The following is a 22510-nucleotide window of genomic DNA, read 5'->3' as shown; positions in this document are numbered from 1 at the left end:
ATTTTTGTTATTTACTGGATGCGCCACTCGGAAGCCTTCTTTTGGTTTTCTTGGCACCTCCGTGTCAGTTTGTGCACATGTTCTGTAAAAAAAAATCTGGATTCTGGGCTTGATGTCAACTGAATTAATGATATGGGAACTAAATAAGTTGAAAACAGTTGTTTTTTGTCACAGTAAGCATCCACATAGAGTTTGGACAAATCTAAATTCATTGGGTTGCCACTGCTGGTTGTTAATGGCTCTTTTCCCCCTGGTATTACATTGGTCTGCCAATGGTAAGTTATTCAGAGCCCCAACATGCATGTTGAACTGATGCTAGAAGTCTAGTCATTTGGCAGCCCTGCCCCATTCTTTAGGGTACGCTGACCCCTGGTGGGGTAACACATACAAAATATGAAGAAACAGTACCTGCATACATGCTGAGTTAATGTGCTTTAATTAAAGTGATTGTCTTTATACAGTAGTAATCTATTAACCCATTTAGTCGTGATAACAGGATCAGATTGTGTTGCTTTATTAGTTTCTAATATGGAATGCTACATCAAATAAGACATACTTGATTGGCAAAACAATGTAATAGAGCTTTCTCATTGGCTGAGGTGAACATACACGTGCAAAGGCAAACCTGAAAGGTCCATCACTGTATAATTTTAAGGATAGTAGACAGATAAGTATATAAAGAAGCTGAGAGGTGCACACGTGACCCCTAGTGTTCAGTTTTATACTGGCCTCATTACAGAAATGCCACTTTGCTCAAAGTAAATATGCCAAACACCCAAGAGTGTGAAACAGTAATAAAATGGTGATTTAAGACTACTAAACCAATCAAATTAAATACTGTATTGTTCAAATTCAGAAGGTAGAAAGTCTCCCTTTAAAAGGTGGTCTTTCCAAGTGTTGCACAACCCTGCCGTGTCATATTTCATATACTATACAGTGTTATTTTTCATTCAAAACCTCTTATTTTAATAAGATACTTTGAAATTTTATAATCCTCTTCCATTTTCTTCTAAACACACAAGGTTTTGCGGTGCTTTCCAAAGCCAAACCCATGTATGGAAACAGTTGATGTGGCACCAAGTCATGCTCTCTCCATCCAAAAATAATCACACATCCGCTGCAGTGCACTGTGCCAATGAGATACCTCCAGCTCCAAGCGCCAGCAATAGGATAAACAGGCCCACGGGTAGTGGGTACTCACTATGCGTTCTCGTGGTTTCCAGGGCATGTCATGTAGGGAACATACGCTGCGATAGACTGAATCGGTCTCATGAACTCGTCTCCAATTCAAGCATTGTCCTGGAATAAAAAAGCACCTCAGTTACTATTAAATAATATAATTCTTTACATATGCATTTACAACCTGTGAGAGATAGCACAAGCAGACCAAAACTGCAGAGAGAAGCGCCGAAGCACGTATTTATTAAGGAAAAATAAAACAAATACAGGGCCAAACAAAAGGTTTACAGAAAAATACAAATTAAACAGTCAGGCTGAGCAATGCCTTCACTGACTCAAGAAAACAAAGCCAACCACCAAAGCTAACAAACAAACCTTCCATGAGGTCTCCCTCCCCCCCTCCTCTAATGGAACCCTGGGCTACCATTTATAGGATGTGGCTGGAGCCCAGTTAATCAATAATGAAACGATTACCCCAACCCTGCCAACCACCACCAAACATCACAATATACATGTGCAGAGCTCTCACTCTGTACACACAACCACTTTAGTAAAAGAAAGTTTTCGAAAAGATTGTATCAAACCCTATCATGTTGCTGTCACACCTTTCAGAGTTTCTTAACTATGTGCATGCTGTATATAATTGCTGCCCCTTTAACTCCAAATGTTCATGCGAGCTGTGTTTAATCAGCAGATATTGGGCATGGACCAATGGAGTGGCCTTGACCCACAAACATGTTTGGGAGTTTGTAACTATGTCCTGCAGATACTGTTTAATACAAGAATGCACTATGTGTATGAGTGACTTATCGAGCTGGACAAGTGAGGGTTTACCGCAGAAGACTCTTACAAGATGACATTTTTTAAAAAAGTTTATGTACTGTACAAGTGTTCAAGTTTAAAATAAGTCAAGACAACAAACAGCTAGCAACAGGAATTCAGCTTTAACAGATTTAATATATTTCAGCATCTGAACCACAGTGATACCACAATAGGCTCAATTCGTAAAGCTCAGAATTATTTAAAGAATGTTTTTTGGAAGTCCATTTTGATAAGATTATTCATGAAGTGAACGAACAGATCATTGTTAGAAAAATAGGCAACTTTATTTAAGGTGCTACGGAATCCTGTACAGTTCACAAGAAATGCACCTTCGCTGTATCCCACGTTTTTCACATCACAGCGATATATCGTTCAGCAGAGTCCTGGAGAGACAGAATTGATGGTGCAAATAAGAGGTGTATCGTAGAAACCCAGGTTGTTGCGGGAAGAAGCCTGGTCTCTATACACCAAGATGCTTATCAGAGACATTCTCCTGACAGACGCTCCCAAGTAAAAGTTAAGAAATGTATTTGTCAATTGATTTTTGACCCTTGATGTGAGAATAAGACAACATGGCATACAGCAAAGGTAAAGTAAAAGTGAATGAACATATTATACCAACCAAATTAATTTAGCAATAGATTTATAACTGCCAGTTATAATTCCAGATAGTTGGAAAGAATCTTTCGTAATCATACAGTAAACAAATAAGAGCTGTTTTTAAATTGTCCGAAATAATTTCTATCCACACTCAGATTACTGCCCAACTATTTTGTAATGTTTGGGATAGATTTCTTGGGGCAGACAGGTCTTTAAGTGTCCCGGTAGTCTCTGCCAGTGCCTATTATAATCTCCATGATGTACTGGCACGGTGGTCAACATTCCTGATCAATGCACTGATTAAAGTGGGCGTCTAGCATTAGAGGTTTCATTTCATTTCTTGGATTTTTTTCCATGAATGTAATAGTCTAGATGAATGAAATGGGATACGAGAATTTTTTTGGATTTATTTAAACAAACTAAATGAATTTTGCACATGTACTCGAGGCAAAGCAGTGTAAACCGGGAAGCGTATTGGGTACAATCTGCACGGCTTGGCCACTTTATTATGACTTGTCTACCCAACTGGATTTGGCATCAGTCTGTTGTGGGGCACATTCTCCTTTTTGTACCCTGTGGAAGGCTAGACAAATGCCGTAGTTTACTTAAGCATTATAGGAGGCTGTGTGGTTCAGCGGTTAAAGAAACAAGCTTGTAACCAGGAGGTACCCAGTTCAAATCCCAGCTCAGCCACTGACTCATTGTGTGACCCTGAGAAAGTCACTTAACCTCCTTGTGGCTCTTGTCTTTCAGGTGAAATGTTCTTGTAAGTGACTCTGCAGCTGATGCATAGTTCACACACCCTAGTCTTATATCTTGTAAAGCACTTTGTGATGGTGGTCCACTATGAAAGGTACTATATAAAAATAAAGATTACTATTATTGTGGATATAAGTTCACCCAACTATGTTGCACCTGATGCCAATTGCTATTTTCAAGACAATAAAGTGTCCATCCACATGTGAATGGTTTGACGTGCACCACAATATAGTGAGCATATATAGAATGAACTTGAATGACACATTCATCATCACGGTCCTCCGTCTAGCTCTCTGCAACTATTGCGTGAAACATTGATGACTGAATACCTTAACATCTCTTAATCCCTTCCAGCACCTTGAGGAGTCTATGCTATTTTGTATCAAGGCTGGGATTAGGGCAAACAAGGGTCCATCCCGACTAAAGGTACAGGTCCTAATAAAGTGACCAAGCAGTGTATGTATATGCATATACAATAATCCCAAATTGCGTTGTAATATTGTTGTGATTTGGAATTATTGAATGCTCTTAACAAAAAAAACTTCAGCTAAATAAATAAAAAAAAGTTACCTCATCCATGTCGTAGGCAAAATCCCCTGAGGAAGGGAAAAAAAAACTTAAGATACATCATTTAGAATTTCAAGTTGTACTTAAATATTTAATAAAACCACAAAACGGGAATTGGAGCACATTAATATTTGTACATGGTGTAACAGAGTCATTCTAGGTGCAAACCAGTTAACCATTTAAGCCTGGAAAAGGACTCCTGCACCTTACCAATGTGTAAGATGACATCATACATTCCCAGCTGCATTTCCTTCTGAAGTCTGGCCAAAGACTGGGGGTTGTCGTTGCCCAAATCACCAAAGAGAGCAAAATTGGGGCTCCAATCACTGCCTTCTTTAATAGCTGTGAAGAACAGAATGTCACTCCAGCCATCACTGCTGCCACAGTGATAAACTGAAAACACAAAGACATGCAGTCATTTTGAAATAATTCTCACCTTAGGAAGCAATCTCAAGAACATGGGAATGCCCTTGCAAGTACTCCTGAGCGGTATTCAGTTGTTTTCAATCTCCCCTGGGTTTTAGCTGTTAACTGGCAAACTATTACACACATGTATTACTTTCTGCTTAAGAGCGCTTCTTAACCTTCCATTCTCTCTTTTACACAGCTTCCATGTGTGGCCTCTCGCCCTTCTCTCTGTGCCAAGTTTGAAGTGGTGACCTGGGTTAGTGTCTGTGGCAGGCTGGCAAGTGGAAAGAGGCCCAGAGACAGACTGCAGTTCAAAAAAATACTAATTTTACTATAAATACACAAAATAAACGTGCACAAGGGCAAAATAAAAAATCTTTAAAAACACAAAAAGAAAGACAACAAAACTTACAAAAATAAGGTTTCCAGGCTGGGCAATGCTTTCACCGGATTTAGCAAAATTCAAAAATCACAAACACCAACCTGCTTCCTCAGCTCCCTCCTCCTCAATGAGAAGCAGAGGCCTCCTTTTATGTCAGGTGGCTGGGCGCTGATTGATCATTAATTAAACTAACCATCTAATCAACCCCAGCCACCTGAACATAATAAACCCAGGCAGGTAGGGGAAATTAACTCCATCCCTGCCAATTTAAAAAGGGCAGAGCTTTGCTCTGCCACAGCGTCATATTTCTGTGGCAGGGCTGAGGCCTTGCACACGGGTAAACTGTGTGTGTTGCATTTTGTTGGCTTTTCTTTCATTTGTTTTTGTAAATAGTACAAAAAATATTAGAAGATGCCAGACACTCTTTTGTATTGCCTTTTTGTAGAGTTACTTTTGTTTTTGTACCGCACCCTTGTGCTGTCCCATTGTTGGTCTGGAGCAACCCCTCACTAGGGGTACCGTTGCTGTTACTCTAGTGGCAGCTAACAAACTGCAACAGGAGTTGTGTAAAAAAGTGTAAGTACTGTAAATAAACCTAGCTCCATATCTCTCAATCTCTCAGCAGATCCACACTCCCTATTTCAATGCCATAGTTCATGCCATTTAGCCCTTGGATTGACCAAGTTGCCTGTCTTCAAGGGTAATAATAAGAATATCTTTTTCCAGCGAAGCAGTAAAATTCCTTTGTTCAGCATGACAGTAATTAACTGACTGGGACTTCTGTAATCACCAATCGACATTTCACTTCATAGGCATTGCAGAGGATCGAAATATTAAAAAATGAACCAACCCTGGAATATTACTAACATTTAGACCCAAGTGACACTGTATATGTTAATGAGACTTCTGGGCACTGCTAGATTTTAACAAAGTTATTTTAACAATTCAAATGATGGCTGTTATTCGATCTGCTACGGTTTAAATCAATTGTATACAACTCACTGTCTGTCTACCAGTCTTCTGTTCAGGAAAAATATACAAAGCGTGTTTAGAAAATATATACAAAAACATGTTGGGGAAACTGCTTGGAACAAGTATAACTGGAAACCTTTAATACATCAAACTGATCTGCTGAAATCACTGAAAGGTAAGCAAAAAAAAAGGAAATACATTTCAAACTACAATAAAAATCATGAATCAGGAACTGTAAATCTAGCACCATCAGCTGTACTTAGTTACCCTACCAGGATCTCAAACACTAGCAACATTCCAAAAAACATTTTCATTATATTCTGCTAACTTAGATTCCCTTCGTAGGAGCAAAGTATATGCTAAGAAGTGACAAGTCTAATACCAAACTTATACCATCAAAACAGAGAACGTTATGCTCCACAAAGCCACATATGAACACTGGCATGAGAGCAGTAACTGACTGGCATCACAAGCGGAACTGGAAATACAGATCTCGTGTTTGGTTCTACAAGCTCAGTCCTGCCTGCGGTGTATTGTGCACAGCTCATTCCAGTATTGATTTTAGCTCTGTTCCTAGAACTGCAAAGCACACAGCTACTTCCCCCTGGCAAGCTCTCAACACCGGGAAGTCACGGTTTAACTTCCCACTTCCCTTCATTATACTCACAGACACTGAGAATGCTGCTATTTGATACACCTAATCCACTGCTAGCCAGTTTACATACCATAGGCCGTGCCAGGTTTGAGGTGGGTTAGGGTAACTCGGTGCATGTACAGCTTCCTCCCTTCATCTCCTCCATCCTTAAACAATGTGCACCTTCCCTGAGCCGCCAGCTGAAACAGCTTCCCTCCCCACACTCCATACTCCACCCATGACTCTGTCTTATTGAAGGTTGTCCAGGTGATGATCATGGACTGTGGGACTCCTAAATACAAAAAAAAGAAACAGACACTCGCAGGTGGGGGGAAAAAAAAAAAAAAAACCTGCATTGAGCCACAGACAAGGTCTGCACTGCATGTGCAAGGTTTTCCTAATGTTGTGGAGAAACCATTCCTCAATGATTTGTATCCAACCCCCTGGTATTTATTATTCCAAAGAAGAAACTTCAAATTAGACAAACGTTCTGAGAAGAAATCCTTGTCAACTTATAATGAATTCACTCACTCAACAACCGCACTAACTTTCATTGTTCACCTTTTAAGACTTTATATCAATATATATATATATATATATATATATATATATATATAGATATATATATATATATTATATATATATATATATATATAAATATTATATATCAAAAGTTTCAGTCAATATATATACATTTACAGTTAAACTGCATGTATACAATCAATTCATATTAAAGTACTTCATAAAGTTTCACTTGCCGTAGTCAATACCGATCTACATTTGCGGTATGACCTTAGTATCTAGCGGTTAAAATAAAAGGGTCAATTAAAGTTATACTTACACTGAAAATACTGAGTGATAAGGAGCAAAAACATTTGGGTAGCATGTATATAAATATATAGTGACTACATTTTAGTCAAAATCCATATCCACAAAAAATTTGTATTCCATATTTTGTCAATTCCGAGTATAAAAAGTAATAACTGTTAGTACAGAATACTGGGGGTTCAGTATCCTTCCAAGTAGTTACTTTATTCCTTAGAGCTATATATTAGCTCTAAGGAATAAAGTAACGACTAGTTTGCACTGTGGATTACTAGCTCTAAGTGTAGAGGCATCTAACATATTTAGTTCTACTGTAAGGTGAAGGACAGTGAAACTGGTTATAGTCTGGCACAGTACCAACTACTGTACTGTAATAAGAGCTTTGCCTTACAGACCCAAACACCCCAGTGTTGAAAGTCTCCAGTATTCATGGTGGGTCTATTAACTACTAACTACAACATTGCTTGTAGCTATGTACCTGAGCCTCTGACAGTTTCTTGAAACGTACCTGTATAGGACACATGCACTTGCTCTGGCTGTAACCCAACCGGTGGAACACACAGCACCAGTGCGGCTGCTAAACAGAAGAAAAGCCAGAACATCCACAGGCAGCCCATCTCGTCACTGTTCTCTCACCAGGGTTAGGAGCTCACTATCAGCCTGGGGATACAGTGCAGTGTTAGAAAACATTAAGTGCACTGTGCAGCCTGTCTCATGACTTTAACAATCACTACTCAACTCAAAGGTTCTAACATTCTAACACACAAAACATACAACGAACTGTGCCACCCAGCACACTCAAGTTGAACTGAGATCACATTTCTAAAGTTGCTTATGCTGTTTCCCTTATTTTTCTTCACCTTATGGCATGTGCACAAAAACTTTGTGTGTTGATGACCCAGTGATTTAAGCTTGACACAGTTTCATTTGTAATGCACTACTGTAGCTGTTACAGTCTGAGAACAGCAAGTTTTGTTACAAAATTAAGGTTTTGAAATCAATTTCTTACATCTTTCTTAGCTTTGTAACATTTAGTTATTATACCAAATATCCTCACTTTTTTTTTTAACGATGTGAAAAATTTCGAACACAACATATAAACCTCCTCAGATTGGTTCCTGTGCTGTAGTTCACACAGTCCGAACGCAGCTAGAATTAAAAAAAAAAATATCTGCATATTGCTAAACGAAAACAACCCAAGTTTTAAAATACCTTTAACAGAGACCAGTGTTAATATAGTTAGTATTAACAAGAGGCACAAAATGACAATCTTTACAGAGCAGAGGTTCTGCATAATACTTACAGTGGCAGATCTGTAAGTCTAGACATTTTTCTGGACCACAGTTCATTCTTAATCAAAAAGGTATCTTTGGTTACCTTGCAGCCTCATGTTAAGGAGAGCATGTTTCTGTGCATTGTTCAGATACGGTGTTTAAACCTACTAGTCTGTTCTGGGTCTATCACTGCTTCACATGTGTTGTGGGAACATATCAAATATCTTAATCCATTAAGTGCCATTGTCCTTTGTCACAGAGACGGCGTTGCGGGTACCCAGACCAGAAGGATGCACAACCAGAACAAGAGGTATGGTGCAGTGGCGCATGCGCCGTTTTATTAATTAAAAAAAATAATAATAATATTTCAACAAAAATAAACACTTGCGCACAGAGCACAAATAAAACAATCAAACAGAATAAATCACGAATCTCGCTCTCCCCTTCTGAACACACCTCCTTGAACATGGAGAGCTGCAGCCTTTTTATACACCTTCTGCACGGGTTTTAATAAGGCGGATGGGGCTTCTCATCCACACTGCTAAACAAAACGCACGGCGGTTCGCCGTCATTTATAAACAAATATATTTTTAAAACAATAACACATGCACTGCTGCGCCGTCATACAAAATAATAAACAAAACACACGGCGGATCGCCGTCATCTATAAACAAACATTAAACAATAAACAAATACAAAATAACACAGGGGAGGAGGGGAAGACCCCGTTCTAAAATAAACACTGTGCAGGGTTGCTCGCCCTGTTACATCCTTATTTAAGGACAGGCTACTTTGTAGTTTTTTTGGAGCATTTTTAACTGGCATCCACCTTTATACCGGTATATAAGTTACTCTAATTTTGTTAACTGCAAAAGCTAACTGTTAATTCTGCAAATACAACCCTTCAGATGCTTTTATGACGCCTCAATATAAAATAAGAAACTGAAGCCTAAAAATGATAAATTAGGCTTACTTGGTGTCATTTCCTACCCACAGTGATGATAAAGCTCCATTTTTCTGTGTTGAACTTCATAGCCGGCATGGAATCTCACTGGTCTGATTACCGGCACGTCTGACTTAACTGTCCTGAAAACAGGACACAGCTGTTTCTAGCCAAATATAAATACAGGTTGTGTTCTGAATTTTTTCAAAGAAAAAATAATTTAGTACTTAATAGGGCAAACAAGCTGCCTATTTTTACAACACTCATGTCAGGGCAGTTCTCTTTGTGACCCTTCTTTTGACTTGCTACATTGCTTCAATGTAATCATTTTACACGTTTTTTCACATGCACTGACCAAAGGAAAACGACTGCAAAACAGAACTTCTGCTTTGACCTCTTCATTAGCACATCTTAAGGGTATGTTTTAATATAAAAATATGAAATGAAAATATTAGCTTTCCTGTAAAAAGTTTTCAGTATAATAAAAACACGATGTGAGGGAAAAGACAGTGCCTTTCATTCTGTATAGCATAGATACTGAAGAAGGATTGATTATAACCTACTGCTGAAAATGGTAACAGAAGTATGGCATTTTTTTTAAAATGTAAAAGAAAGCAGTCGGTACTTAAAAGCCAATGATTTCATTGTGCTTAAACTACAATCTGATTGTGCTTTACCATGCATGTTACCATTCTGTGATTTACTTTGCTGTACCACTAATTTGCATTTAATTGGATTGATATTTAAATAGACTATTTACATTATTTACTGTACTGCTACAGGGTTTCAAGTGAATAAAGGGTCTACATTGCAAATATATACTTCATGTGCAAAAAATGTTCTTTCACTGTTGTGTTGAGAGACAGGCCTTGTGTACTGTGCAGACAATATGCTTAGCACACCTACCTCATAGTTTTTCTTTCTTGTTTGCTATTTGCCTTTTCCTCAGTTTTCAGTTGGTTCAAAATTAAACAAATAGCAGATATGGCTGCCCTAAACGCAAACTAACGCTAGGTGAGGCGATTTTGAAGGTTGGAAACATCCAACACAAGTCACACTCACAGGTGTTCCCACGGTCCGCCACTAGAGGGCGAAATAACCGGTGTGACTGTGCCTGCAGACAGATCTATCCCAAGTACCAACATTCTGCTGTTCCTTAGTTTGAATGGCGCAGCCTTCGCTCACTGGCTGTGAATTTGCAGTTTAGTTCCTTGTCGTTTACATTGAATTACAATTTCTGGGGTTCGTAATTACATCATAAACTACTGTGAGAAACCAATCCTAAACGAAGCACTACTATTTAGAATACAAACAACCTTACAACATGTAAAGGTAAGTTGATTTTGTACACAGAAGAGAAAACAATTCCGTCTTTTGTTGTAAACTTGTTTGGGCGTTGCGCTTTTTATAAGAATTATTTACGAAGGTTTGTTTTTGTTGTTTGTTTGTTTTGTTTTTAATTTGGTAGGACAGCTTAAATACAATAGCAAAGGAATACATGTTTTTCATCAGTATTTTGGACGAAGGCCTTGCGTCACTGTGAATCCACTAGTTGTAATGCAAATCCGTGGGTAGAATATTCGATTTTACTGTCAATAATAATAATAATAATAATAATAATAATAATAATAATAATAAAACATCATACCTTGGTAGATGTTGTTATTGAAATGCCGGTAATAATAATAATAGAATGAAGCCCAGTGTAGTTTCTGCAGAGGTAGTTAGACGAATCCGAGAAAGCAATATGTCGGTGCAATGCGAATTAACTGTTTTTTATTGATGTCACTGACATGGGGCGTTGTGCATGTCTCTGCATCGTTCAGCATTCAAAGGTTATCTGACTAGCTCTTTATTTAAACTGCGCCATATTGTTGTAGAAATAGAGGTTCCAAATAACATAACATGACATAGTCTGACAACACCGTGCGACAGGGATTGTGGGTAACGTGCTTGCTTGGGCGGACCTGTATGCCATAAGTTATTTTTTTCTGAATTTTACATCTAGTTCTGGAGGAAAAGTAGAGTTATGATTCAGTGTATGTGGGTTTTACTGGAAACTAATAATACGGCCGTCTGTGGGTGACACGTTGCAGGTGTACTTTGAACAGCAAGTTTGTTTAATACTAAGTTACTGACTTGCTGTGTCCGTGTTATATGTGATGCCCTCCTGACGAGTATACTGTACAGTCGGTGGTTAGTTTCACCATTGATCTGTGTAGTTTGTCATTCCTCCTGCCAAAAAAAAAAAAAAAAAAACAGGGGCACAGATGCTCAGTCTTAAAAGAGCCTGTGAGAGCCAAATGCTTTTATTTCACTTGCAAATACAAAATGTATGCTTGAAGTGACCGACAAGTAATTGTGCATTACTACATTTTAAGGAGTACTACAGTAAATATTAGTAATTCGCTACTTAATTAATGAAACCTGTTCTATAGTATAGGACCAGCCTTGGTTATGAATGAAAGTAGATTCCTACAAGCAGGTGCCTTGAGTTGTTTAGTTGGCAATAAACGGTCTCTAGCTTGTCAACAGGTGCTCTGCACCAAGACGTGTGCCACCGTAGTGTAGGTTCAAACTTTTCTGTGTTTTGAAATGGGTTTTCTCATACTGTACTTGAATTAGCACCACACGCTATTGACAGTTACCATAAGCTTCAATGTTCATAATTTGAATTAAAATGCAATTTTCACATGGCTTGCGGACATTTAAGAAAGAATTGCCCTATTTATAAGAACAGTTTCAGGGTGTAGAGTATTAGCTATTGCCAAGTTGCAACTAGAATTCTGAATTCCTCAAGTCTGTCTGATTGCTCTTTATTGTCCAGCAGTGGGGGAAAAAACGGGTATTGTAGGTCCCATAAGCCAGCAAGTTTGAGAGGGTAGTATGAAGTGGTTTTACATTAAACTACTAACTTTGTCTTGTATTTCTTTTTCACATATTTGTATAAACAATATTCAGTACTGATGGTTAATGTGATTTTTTTTTTTTTTTTTTTTTTTTTGTCAGCTTTTTCTTGTAAATTAACTGCTATTCACAGGGGACCTTTTTAAATCTCAGCACAAATTGATATGTCCTCTTCATCGAACATATGTCAAATTACATTTTTCAAGCCAGCTCTGGACCATAAGAGGCCTTCCTTCGCATAAATTGTACAACAAATTATAGATGAAATCTACAATGTTGTTTATAAATTATCAATTACTTTTTGTAGTGGAATTATTAGTCGGATGACAACTGGTGAAATTAAGATCATTAAAAACATTAAAATATGGCTTAAAGTCTATGACTTATGGGGAAAACAGTTATAGATTCTGCAGTATTTTAATGCAGTGTTACTGAAAGACATTTATAGTGCGACATTATAAAGAGGAACATAAACATTCCCATAATCTGTAGTAACGCAAGATCTGAATGGTTGTCCCTTGCTTTATTGGCATTTAAAATCTCTTTTTTGTATCAAGGATTTAGGTTATTATGGCATCTGGAGATCACAATGTTGAAAAAAGAGATTTCCAATACGTCGAGGAGGGTCGGCCCAATGAACTTCTCAAACAAAAAAAGCAACCTTCTGGCAACAAGAACATGAAGGAGGTACTGTATGTTGAAGTGTATTGTCACTGAGAACTGAGTAGTAGCTGCTTATGCTGCAGGATTTGAAGATATCATATGTAGAAAGTTACGCAGAAATAGGGCAGATTACATTGGAAGAACTGAATTGCTGTATAGGGGACTAGAGGATTTTGGTCTTTAAAATGTGTTGACAAAGTTAACCCATGCCTATACTTCAAACACAGAAACCAGGACCACAGTACACTGTGGCAATAAACTTGTGACAGAGGGCAGAAGACCTAGTCATGCTGTTGATGCTGAATCAGTGGTATCCTTTAAGACCCAATTTTGAGATCAATTAGCTTCACTGCAGGAACTAGACGAGTACATATGTTTGAATGCCCTTTTGTTTGTAGATTTTCATATGTTCTTAACAATAGACTATCAGCAATACAGTTTTTTTTTTTTTATAACGTGTTGTCATCAGAGTAAAAACAGCCTGCATATAAATGCTTTGTTGTTTCAATTGGGGAACAGTGATTGATACTTGAGTTTCTCTCTTCTGTATATTGCATACTGTACACAGGATGTTGTGTGTGTTGATACATCTTCCATAGAATATAAAATGAAAGCTGCAGTGTCCCACGGTCATATCTCCTTTCATAATGACATGCAAGTTCCTTGGTGTTCTTGTAGTTGTGCAGCTGTTGTTTTGGAACACAAGCCTTAATAGGTAGTTCTATTCTTGTATTTTCTATTGGTGAAATGACCCACATACACACACACACTGTGTTACGTGACATGTATAGCCACCAGACCCAGGTTTGACTAGTTCACATGCACTGTGGTGATGACGTACCCTCAGATTAACATTTAGGCTGTTTAGACACAAAACTGGTTTCAAAGATGCTCATGCGCACCAGTGAATTAAATTAGTTTCCTTTTCTTTTATAGGTTACGTTTTTTAAAAAAGAAGAGTTAAATAATAATAAGAAGAGGTGAGTACATTTTTGTATGCTTTCTCAATCATGACAAGTTTTAAAGTGCAGCTGGTCAGTAGTCTGGTAACCAAACCCATAATTAAAACAATGAGAAGGGTTGAGAGAGAGAATTTCAAGGGAAGAGAAGATTCTAGATCAGTGTTTCCCAGCCCTTTTCCTGACAGCACACCATCTCTGCTGGTTTTTGTTCGAACGCAGCGCTCAATTGCTTAATTGAACCCTTCATTGAACTGAAAAAGTGATTAACTGGACATTTTCCCGTTATTTTCAAGCGCTTCATTTGTTGGTACGGTTCAAATAAGCAATTGAGCGCTGCATTGGAGCACACTGCTCTAGATACTCAAGCAAACTGTCGCCATCTCATGCTTTGGTTTAGAACTGCATATTTGCCAGAGGCCCATCTCGTTTTAAAAATCCTTTATCTTCAGAGGACTATGTATTGTCTCTGCTGACACAGCTGGGAACTGAATCTTACACTCGAAAGCTTTTATCTTGAATTGTCTGGTGTTCTTGTTTAAATGTTGCTCACAGTCTGCAAGCCCTATAAAAAAGCTCCAGACATACACCTCAAGTTTACTTTGGGGATGAGCTCACTCCCTTCATACCTATGCCTAATTTGAAATCCAGTCCTATCCATTAGATATGGAAAGCTAATACAGCACACACACCCCTGGCCACTTACATTTCTGTCCGTGTTTTAAAAGCACGAAGCTTCAAATTACTTTTACTTTGTTTTATTTTTTGTTACTGTTACACTTAACTATAGAAATCACAATAAGAAACAGAATGTCCCAAATTGGGTAGAAATCTCAATGCATAATGGTACGAAGGACTCTGCTTTCTTAAGACTGTGGTAGTAGGTACTCAATGTCACCATAGTCAGTCTGTGACACAAGTGTAATCAAAATGAGTTTGTACTGAAAAACAGAAGTTTATATCTAGAAAAATAAGCCAGTTTCTGTTTTAATTATTTTTATTTTTTTGAAGAGCAGATCGGTGTGCCGTAACATTAAAATTACTTTTGTGAACACCACTGATTTTGCTTTATCAGTTTTAAGACTAGTTGAATTAATTGAACGCTGCCATCGGTGCAGGGTGTTATAATTAGATGTGGGAACGTGTGGAGAGTTGGTAGCACAGGAAAGGGTCGTCGAACAAGTAAGGATTTGTATGTAGTTCAGTAATCAAAAAAGGGCAAACACAATGTGTTCAGCACTGAGGTAAAACACTCTCTTTTTCCATTTACTTATTTCGTTCCAAATCTGCTTGATAAGAACCACAAACAGCCAGGTCCTTTCCATCGCTGCCCTTCACGCTGCTGCTATTGAATACTCAAAGCTACACTCTTTAATAATGAAGTTTGCACAATATTATTAATCTGAACATTTTTTGTTGTTTGTTTCATAGATCTCCAGTTGGTCAAACTGCAAACAGCTCCTGTAAGGGGAAGAGGGTGGTGTCCCACAAAAGGAAAAGCAGACACCAGGTTGTGAACCCCTGTGGGAGACGGAAGCAGCCCCCTCTGAGAAGGGTCTGTGACATGGCAAACAAGGAAAATGAAGTGGCATGTGCAAGCAGCTTGTATGAAAAACTACACAAGGACCGTTGTACCTTCCCAGTGAACTCCGGGGACTCCACTAAGATGGAGGGTGCTGCTTCCAAGTACAGCGATTATTTCATCGAGGTAAGTGCACACCAACTAGTTCACTTTGAGCCTTTGCATTCCTATTACAGACTTGTTTTTTTTGTGCAAATGCACTGTTTAAATGTGTGGCTCTTGATTTTTGTTTACTTTGATGGAGTACTGTAAATAATTAAAATGAATATCTAACAACATTTTACATATTCATGAAGAAGAGTACACTTCCTCTATTACAGTGTATGGTCCTTAGCTGTTGCTTCACAGATTGGACAGATATTGTAACGTAATCCCATTGGTTCAGATCTGTTGAAGCGATGTATAATGATATTAACCCTTTGTTTGATGTACTGAATTTAACTTTTTGGCAATATTATTGTACAGTAGCTGTGATGCTGAGATCTAATTACATTATAGCAAGCTGCTTACAATAGGCCGGACCAATTTTGGGTGAGCAAGGCCCCAGAGGTGTGGCTCTGCTTTGTGTTGTCAAATTTATGAATGTACAAGACTGCAGCTGGTGATCTATTATGCTAATGAGAAATGTATTTTAAAGTCCAGGTTATATTAACTTCTTAAAAGTGAAACTGTTTTAAACCCATGTGTCAAGTCATTGTCTAACTTAATACATTCTTGCATGAAACTAAATAGGACAGGTGTTTTGTGTCTAGTCTCGCTGAGAATCTTTTGATTTCAGATTCAGATTTAATACTATAGTTGTCTCATCCATAACTATTAAGCGCTCAGTGGCGCTAAATTTAGAAATAATAAATGACACTTAATACATTGAAGACATTGAAAAATTTAATTTAAGTTTTGTTTTTCTATTTCTGTGTTTGCTTCTTAGAAATGTACATGAAGGAGTTAGCGTAGTTACAGTGTTAAGGGTGGGTTGTTTTAAATATTGGTAGATTAACAGGTTATATGGGAAATCTGATATGACTGACGCTCAGCTATGTAAATGGAATTTCTCTTTCAAGTAATATGTAAATGATTTGCGTAGTTGCCCATGAAAGATACAGTACTTTATTTATAATATCTTTAAGCTATTGACGTACTACTGACACATAGGGTTGGGCAGGTGCGCTGTTGTACCTGGTATGGGAATACATGGAAGGACACCAAACACATGAACTCGAGGATCATGACAAATCTTCTCAAACCGTTATATTTGGGGACCAGAATCCACACAGCATGAAATCTTACACATTCAAGAGGAAATGATCTGTGAGGGTTGAGCCACCCTAAAATATGTGTCTTTTTGTATTTGTTTTGAACAGATATCTAAGGATCATGATACAATGACACAAGTACTTTTTGGGAGAAATCTGAGGCTTAATGTAGCTCTGAGTCTTTGGCGAAGAAATGCAAGTGAGCTGGTGGCGTACCTCATCAGGTATTTGAAAGCGCATGTTCGCTGTTTTGCATGTGTAGTGTGTGTGTGCTGGATGTGACAGCCTCCCAGCCAAATACAATTTATCCAATTTCATTAAAGAAAGTCATCTAATTTTTGCATTTTTTCACTGTTGCTTTAGAATTCAAGATATTGGTGTGCTGGCGGATTGTCTACCTGTAATAACAAAAAGGTGAGATTTCGAAGAAATTGTTTTTTTAACATTTTATTTGTTTTAAAATCACTTTATGTATTGATTTTTTTTTTCTTATTTTTGTAGCCTTCAAGAGGAGAAACCAATTATTTCTATTGGCTGCTGTGTTGACCTCTTACCACTAATTAAAAATATTCTTAAAAGTAGATTTGAAGAGTAAGTATCCCTGCATCTGTTTATCATTCTGATGTCACTATATATTCTAGTCCCTGCATGTCAAAGGTTTTTCAGCATACCAGTCCTGCACATATAAACCACCTGCAGGAAACTGAGCAGCGATGTTTAACCCCTTTGCTGCCAAGGGGGTACTTGGGATGCTGATGTGACACAATGAAATGGTGAATTTGGGAGATGTGTTTCAAACCCAAGTTAACAGAATAATTTGGGTATCACATTTATCTTTGAGATACACCAGCCAAACCATATATGTTGTGTTTTTGTTTGTTTCTTAAATCACGATGTAAACTTTAAAATAATGCCAATGTTTTTTTGGAGTATCTGGTCATCTGGCTACAACATTTTACTGTAACATAGTATAAATAATTATTTGAACACCCATATCACAGTTGCATCCTAAAAAAAAAACCAGCAGTGGATATATTTATGGTTGTCATGGGCCCTAGAATGACATTCTTTTCCACTTGGTATTCTACACACCTTGGTGTGTGGTACCAATACTCCTTTTGTTACTTGGTGTCAAACATGGAAATGTAATTTCTTTCCATCCCTGATCTCAGTTACAAAAAAAAAAAAAAAAAAATCTCAGTGCTTATTACGTGTGATTCCCCATTATGGCTTCAATGGCCTCATACACATGATATGAGTCACTAGTAGTAAACTAAACTTAGACGTTTCTAATGATGGCAGCCGTAGTGGCTGGTACAGGACACACTATTTATTTATTTTATATTAAGTGTCTAAATGTAAAATACAAATTTTTCATAAACTAACACATTTTAAAGACAGTGTTTATTTTCTCTCTCTTGGTATATTCTAAAAGCAGTGATCTGAAGTACTATTAGATAGGGATTTTAAGGCTTGTGTTTGGGAGAAAGCAGGGATGCAAAGGGATGCGTCTCTGACAATGTGTCACAGTTTGATATTTTTTTTTTTTTTTTTTGTGCTATATTTTGAGAATCACTCATCCTTTGCACAAGTTCTAGACCAGGGGTGCCCAATCACAGTTCTGGAGAGCCACTCCACTACAGGTTTAACAGGTCAAATGAATTCATGATCTACTTTAAGGTCTAGATCAGGGCTTCTCAAACTCGGTCCTGGGGACTCCCTGTGGCTGCTGGTTTTCATTGTAACCGAGCTCTCAATTACTTAACTAGACTTTTAATTGAACTGGTAATTTGCTTAATTAGACATTATACTTGGTTTCAGCTCATAAACAGTTGCAGTTCAAGTTACTTATCAGATGTTGTAGCTACCTTGAAATATGCAACTGCTCTGTAGCTGAAAACAAGTAAAAAGGTATAATTAAGCAAAGTATCAGTTCAATTAAGGGTCTAGTTAAGTAATTGAGAGCTTGGTTACGATGAAAACCAGCAGCCACAGGGTGTCCCCAGGACCGAGTTTGAGAAGCCCTGATCTGCTAAATTGTTTAATTGAAAACATGTTTGGAACAAAGAGCTGCACTGGAAGGGACTTCTTTGGCCATCTAAGTGCAGGTCGTGCTTTTGCATAATCTCTTACCTAATTGGTTGGTAGAGGATCTGAACCTTGAAGATCAGTGTTTCACATTCAGGGGTTGGGCTCAGAACTATGTGGAATAGGTGGAAATGAACCAGATGCCGAGTTATTCTGTGTGTTTCAGATACCTGATAGCTGGGTTACACTGGGTGCAGTCTGTCATTAAGAAATGGTGGCCTGAGTTATCTGCAAATGGAGCAAGTGCCCGCGATAGCCACCCAGAGGATGGGTAAGTTTTCTTAAGCTAATTCAAATGAACATAAAATAAAAGTAAATTATAGTATTGAAGCTGCTTGATAATGCTGTGATTGGTTTATCTGTTTGCCTTAGACTCGTTTTGTACAACAGTTATTTTGTCTATCAGTATTTCTGGAAGGAAACATTATCTTCCAGCCGGTTTGAGCAGAACACATTATAATTATTCTTACCTGATCCTATCCCTTTTGTTAGTTGGTTGTCTTAAATTGTAAAGGTTTTGATACCAATAAAAAAAAAAAAAAGTAGGGCTAGGAGTCCTCAATGGCTGATCCAGATTGAGTCATATTATCACAAGTTTGCTGGTTCAAATCTTGGTCGTGCTGCAGATCTGCAAAAGGAAATATAATAAATTGATGCATAATAATAATTGGGTTGGTTAGTTCACTTTGGCATGTGGGTATACAGTTAATTTGAAAAGATATGTATTACATGGGGTTAATGAGGTGTATGCTTCTCTGTTAGAAATATTCAGATTATGAAGCAGCAATTACAAGAACTGTGGGAACAAGGAAGTCATTTGAGTTTTGTTCCAGGAACTGCAGGTGAAATCGCAAAGGTAAGGGATCAAGATTCTAATACGATACCTTATTTAATCTGTTTTTGTTCATTTTGTTTCTGGTTTTGAGAGAGAATATTTTAGGGGTGAACTAGAGTTGTTAAATAGCACTTCAAGTCATCTAATAAATATTTGTTACCCAAAAAAATGTTGCCAATTCATAATCTCTAAAGCAACTGGAAGAATGCGCTGGCTACAATCAGTAAAGGGACAGGTATCAAAATTCCCACCCCTAGAATATGCAAGCGTAGTGAACCTGAAGTATTTGTTAAACTGTAAATGGCTTACTAGTACTGATCATGGTTCCCTTCATGCGCCTAAGACAACAAGAGCAGTGTATTCAACATAACCAGTTGTCAGCATGATTAGCAAGTTTTGCTACCTCCTTTCTTCATGTTTCCAAGTACGTTTGCACATGCTGTACCAATCGGAGCTGCCTTCAGCTTGGTCTTTTAAAATGTTATTATTTCTATAGGATTTAATATGTTCAGGTAAAGCAGAAGGTGCCATGCAGTATACATTTAAGCAAGTCTTCTGTAAGCCTTGTGACATTGCTTTTCTTACTGTAAGGACTTAACACTAAAGATTTTATCATGTTTTTGTTGTCATTAGAAATCTTACAAAGTATCCAAGCAGTTGGACTATTGGAAGTAGTTCACAATTGATAAAACGTTTAGAAGCTGATCTTGTCTTTATAAATGCTTATTGTTTGTTTTTCTTTTTTTTTTTTTCAGACTGTTGAATTGTATTTATCACAGCTGCGCTGAAGTGTATGTGAAATACTTGGAGGAAGTAACCACTCCCAGAAATTGCCGTCACAAAGCTGCTTTTCAGCTCTACAGTGAAACGGATCACATGGTCTCCAGGAACACTACCAAGAGTGATTCTGCTCTCCTACCCTGTACAAAGCCTTCTGTTCATTTGAAAATTACTGCTTCACATTGAAGTGGTGGACTTGCCAGGAGGTACACACTAAATACATATTTATCAGGACATTGGTAAGCGCTAAGCTATAAAAACAAAATAATAAAAACAAATTAAATCCCTGTAAGTGCCAATTGATTTTCACTACAGCATATATTGCCATACATTTGTATAGATGAATGTTATAATTATTGTAACACAGGTTTCAACTGCAGCCCTGAACTTGAAAGAGAAACAGAATCTGAACTTAATAGAACATTCACGATTTGCCTGACCATGTAAACTTGGCTGTAAATGTATATACCACTGTTCTTTCAATCAAAGATTAAATAAATTTGCAAAATGTTTGTGTCACATCAAACAAGAATTGCAATTAATGACTTAAAAAGAAAGAAGATAGGATTGTGCTTGCTACACTATTTTTAGTTGACCATCGAAGATGTCCCCTCCTAAATTATTTTACTTTTACAGATTTTTTTTTTTGTTTTAAGAGAAAATACATTATGTTCATAGCATATCAATTAAGTATTTTATTTTGGATAAGTGGTTGGACAAAAAATTGTGAAGTTGATCCAGCACATCTGAGTGTGCAAAACTGTCTTAATTTAGTTAGAATTGCTTCCTCCGTTGCTCTTAAAGTAACTTGCACTTTTAAAGATACAAAGCATGAAATATAAGCACTAATTACTTTTTAAACTGTGTTTTGAGCTTTTCCAAATTGTTTAAATGTAGCGTATGACTGACTTTTTTTTTTTTTTTTTTTTTAAATGGACTGAAATGCAACTTTTTGCATAAAGTTGCATCAGTCAGTGATTCATGTTCTGTATTGAGAAGCAGAGTTTTCAAAGTGCAAAAAATATTTTATAAGTTTCAATAAAGATGTTTGTATAGATATATAAAAAAAAATGGTTAACAAGGAGTTTTGATTATTTTCTTGTGACCTTCAAATAAATAAATAAATAAATAAATAAAAGTGCTATAAACATGAGGAGTCATACCGCAGTGGGTTCAGGAGTTACCAACAATGGTATTAATACAAAACCAGCATGCTGTGTGATGATAATGTTTCAATGACTTGCTGACTGCAGATGGTATCCTTGAGAAAGACAGGCTGAAACAAGTCTAGAGTCTGGCATAACTGTACGCTAGTCATCACACCTATTCTTAATACACTGTGTCCCTGCAGGTCTTCTGGGATGATGGCTCTGCTGTTGATATTATAAACACAATTCTTCCTACCAAGTCTGTGTTGACAACATGGGCTGAGTGCATAATAAACTGTTGAGGTTTAGTTTTGTAGAAAGATCATTTCAGTTGTGACCTGATCTTCAAACCCAGAATTCCATTAATTGAAAGGTTGCTAATTGAGCATACTGTGAGACCTAATCTCAGGTTATGTGGACTACAGAAGAGAACACAATTATCACCTGCATTCTAAAGTCCCATTTAGCTGAGCCTTTAGGCATTTTAGACCTTACAGTTCATCTTCTAAGTTGAATCAAGTACTGTAACCATCAATGATATACCTGTTAAAACTGGGAACTAAGGTTGCAGAATGTATTAGTAAAGTAATGTGACAGAAATCCAATGAACCTTGGTTGTAAATCTCCCTCCCGACCTGTGAGGTAGCTAAGCAAGGACAGAGTTCTTTGGACAGGCTGGCTTGACAGTTCTTTCCCTGGGTAGGGAAGTCGGTCAGTCTGGAAAAAAGCGAGACTTCATTGCAAGAACGTATTGACCTGGAAGGGAAACAATGTAGCAGCTGCAGATTGTAAAGGCAGCTGCATTCGTTTACCAAGGGGTCATGCGTGACAGCATATAAGGGGGACGGAGAATCGTAATCACATTGGTTTTTAGTGAGTTAAAGCCAGAAGGACAGTAAATGTGTTTTTGTTTGTAATTGTCTCGTCTTG

At 37.5% G+C, this 22510-nt stretch overlaps 1 protein-coding gene and 1 pseudogene across 1 annotated transcript; one reads left to right on the top strand and one right to left on the bottom strand.

The window, feature by feature from the left end:
* Nucleotides 1-11676, bottom strand: part of LOC121324088 — a 40798-nt pseudogene extending 29122 nt beyond the window's left edge.
* Nucleotides 10468-21503, top strand: LOC121324089 (KATNB1-like protein 1). The gene is made up of 10 exons (XM_041265552.1): nucleotides 10468-10697; nucleotides 12830-12959; nucleotides 13872-13915; nucleotides 15326-15602; nucleotides 16838-16953; nucleotides 17093-17143; nucleotides 17231-17320; nucleotides 18984-19088; nucleotides 19580-19673; nucleotides 20408-21503. Exons 2-10 carry the CDS (start codon nucleotides 12843-12845, stop codon nucleotides 20438-20440), a joined length of 927 nt encoding a protein of 308 aa, XP_041121486.1. The 5' UTR covers nucleotides 10468-10697; nucleotides 12830-12842; the 3' UTR covers nucleotides 20441-21503.
* Nucleotides 21504-22510: the final 1007 nt, after the last annotated feature.

Source organism: Polyodon spathula, chromosome 12, assembly GCF_017654505.1.
Source record: "Polyodon spathula isolate WHYD16114869_AA chromosome 12, ASM1765450v1, whole genome shotgun sequence".
In the NCBI taxonomy this organism is placed as follows: Eukaryota; Metazoa; Chordata; class Actinopteri; order Acipenseriformes; family Polyodontidae; genus Polyodon; species Polyodon spathula.
This window is presented reverse-complemented; position numbering and strand designations above follow the sequence as displayed.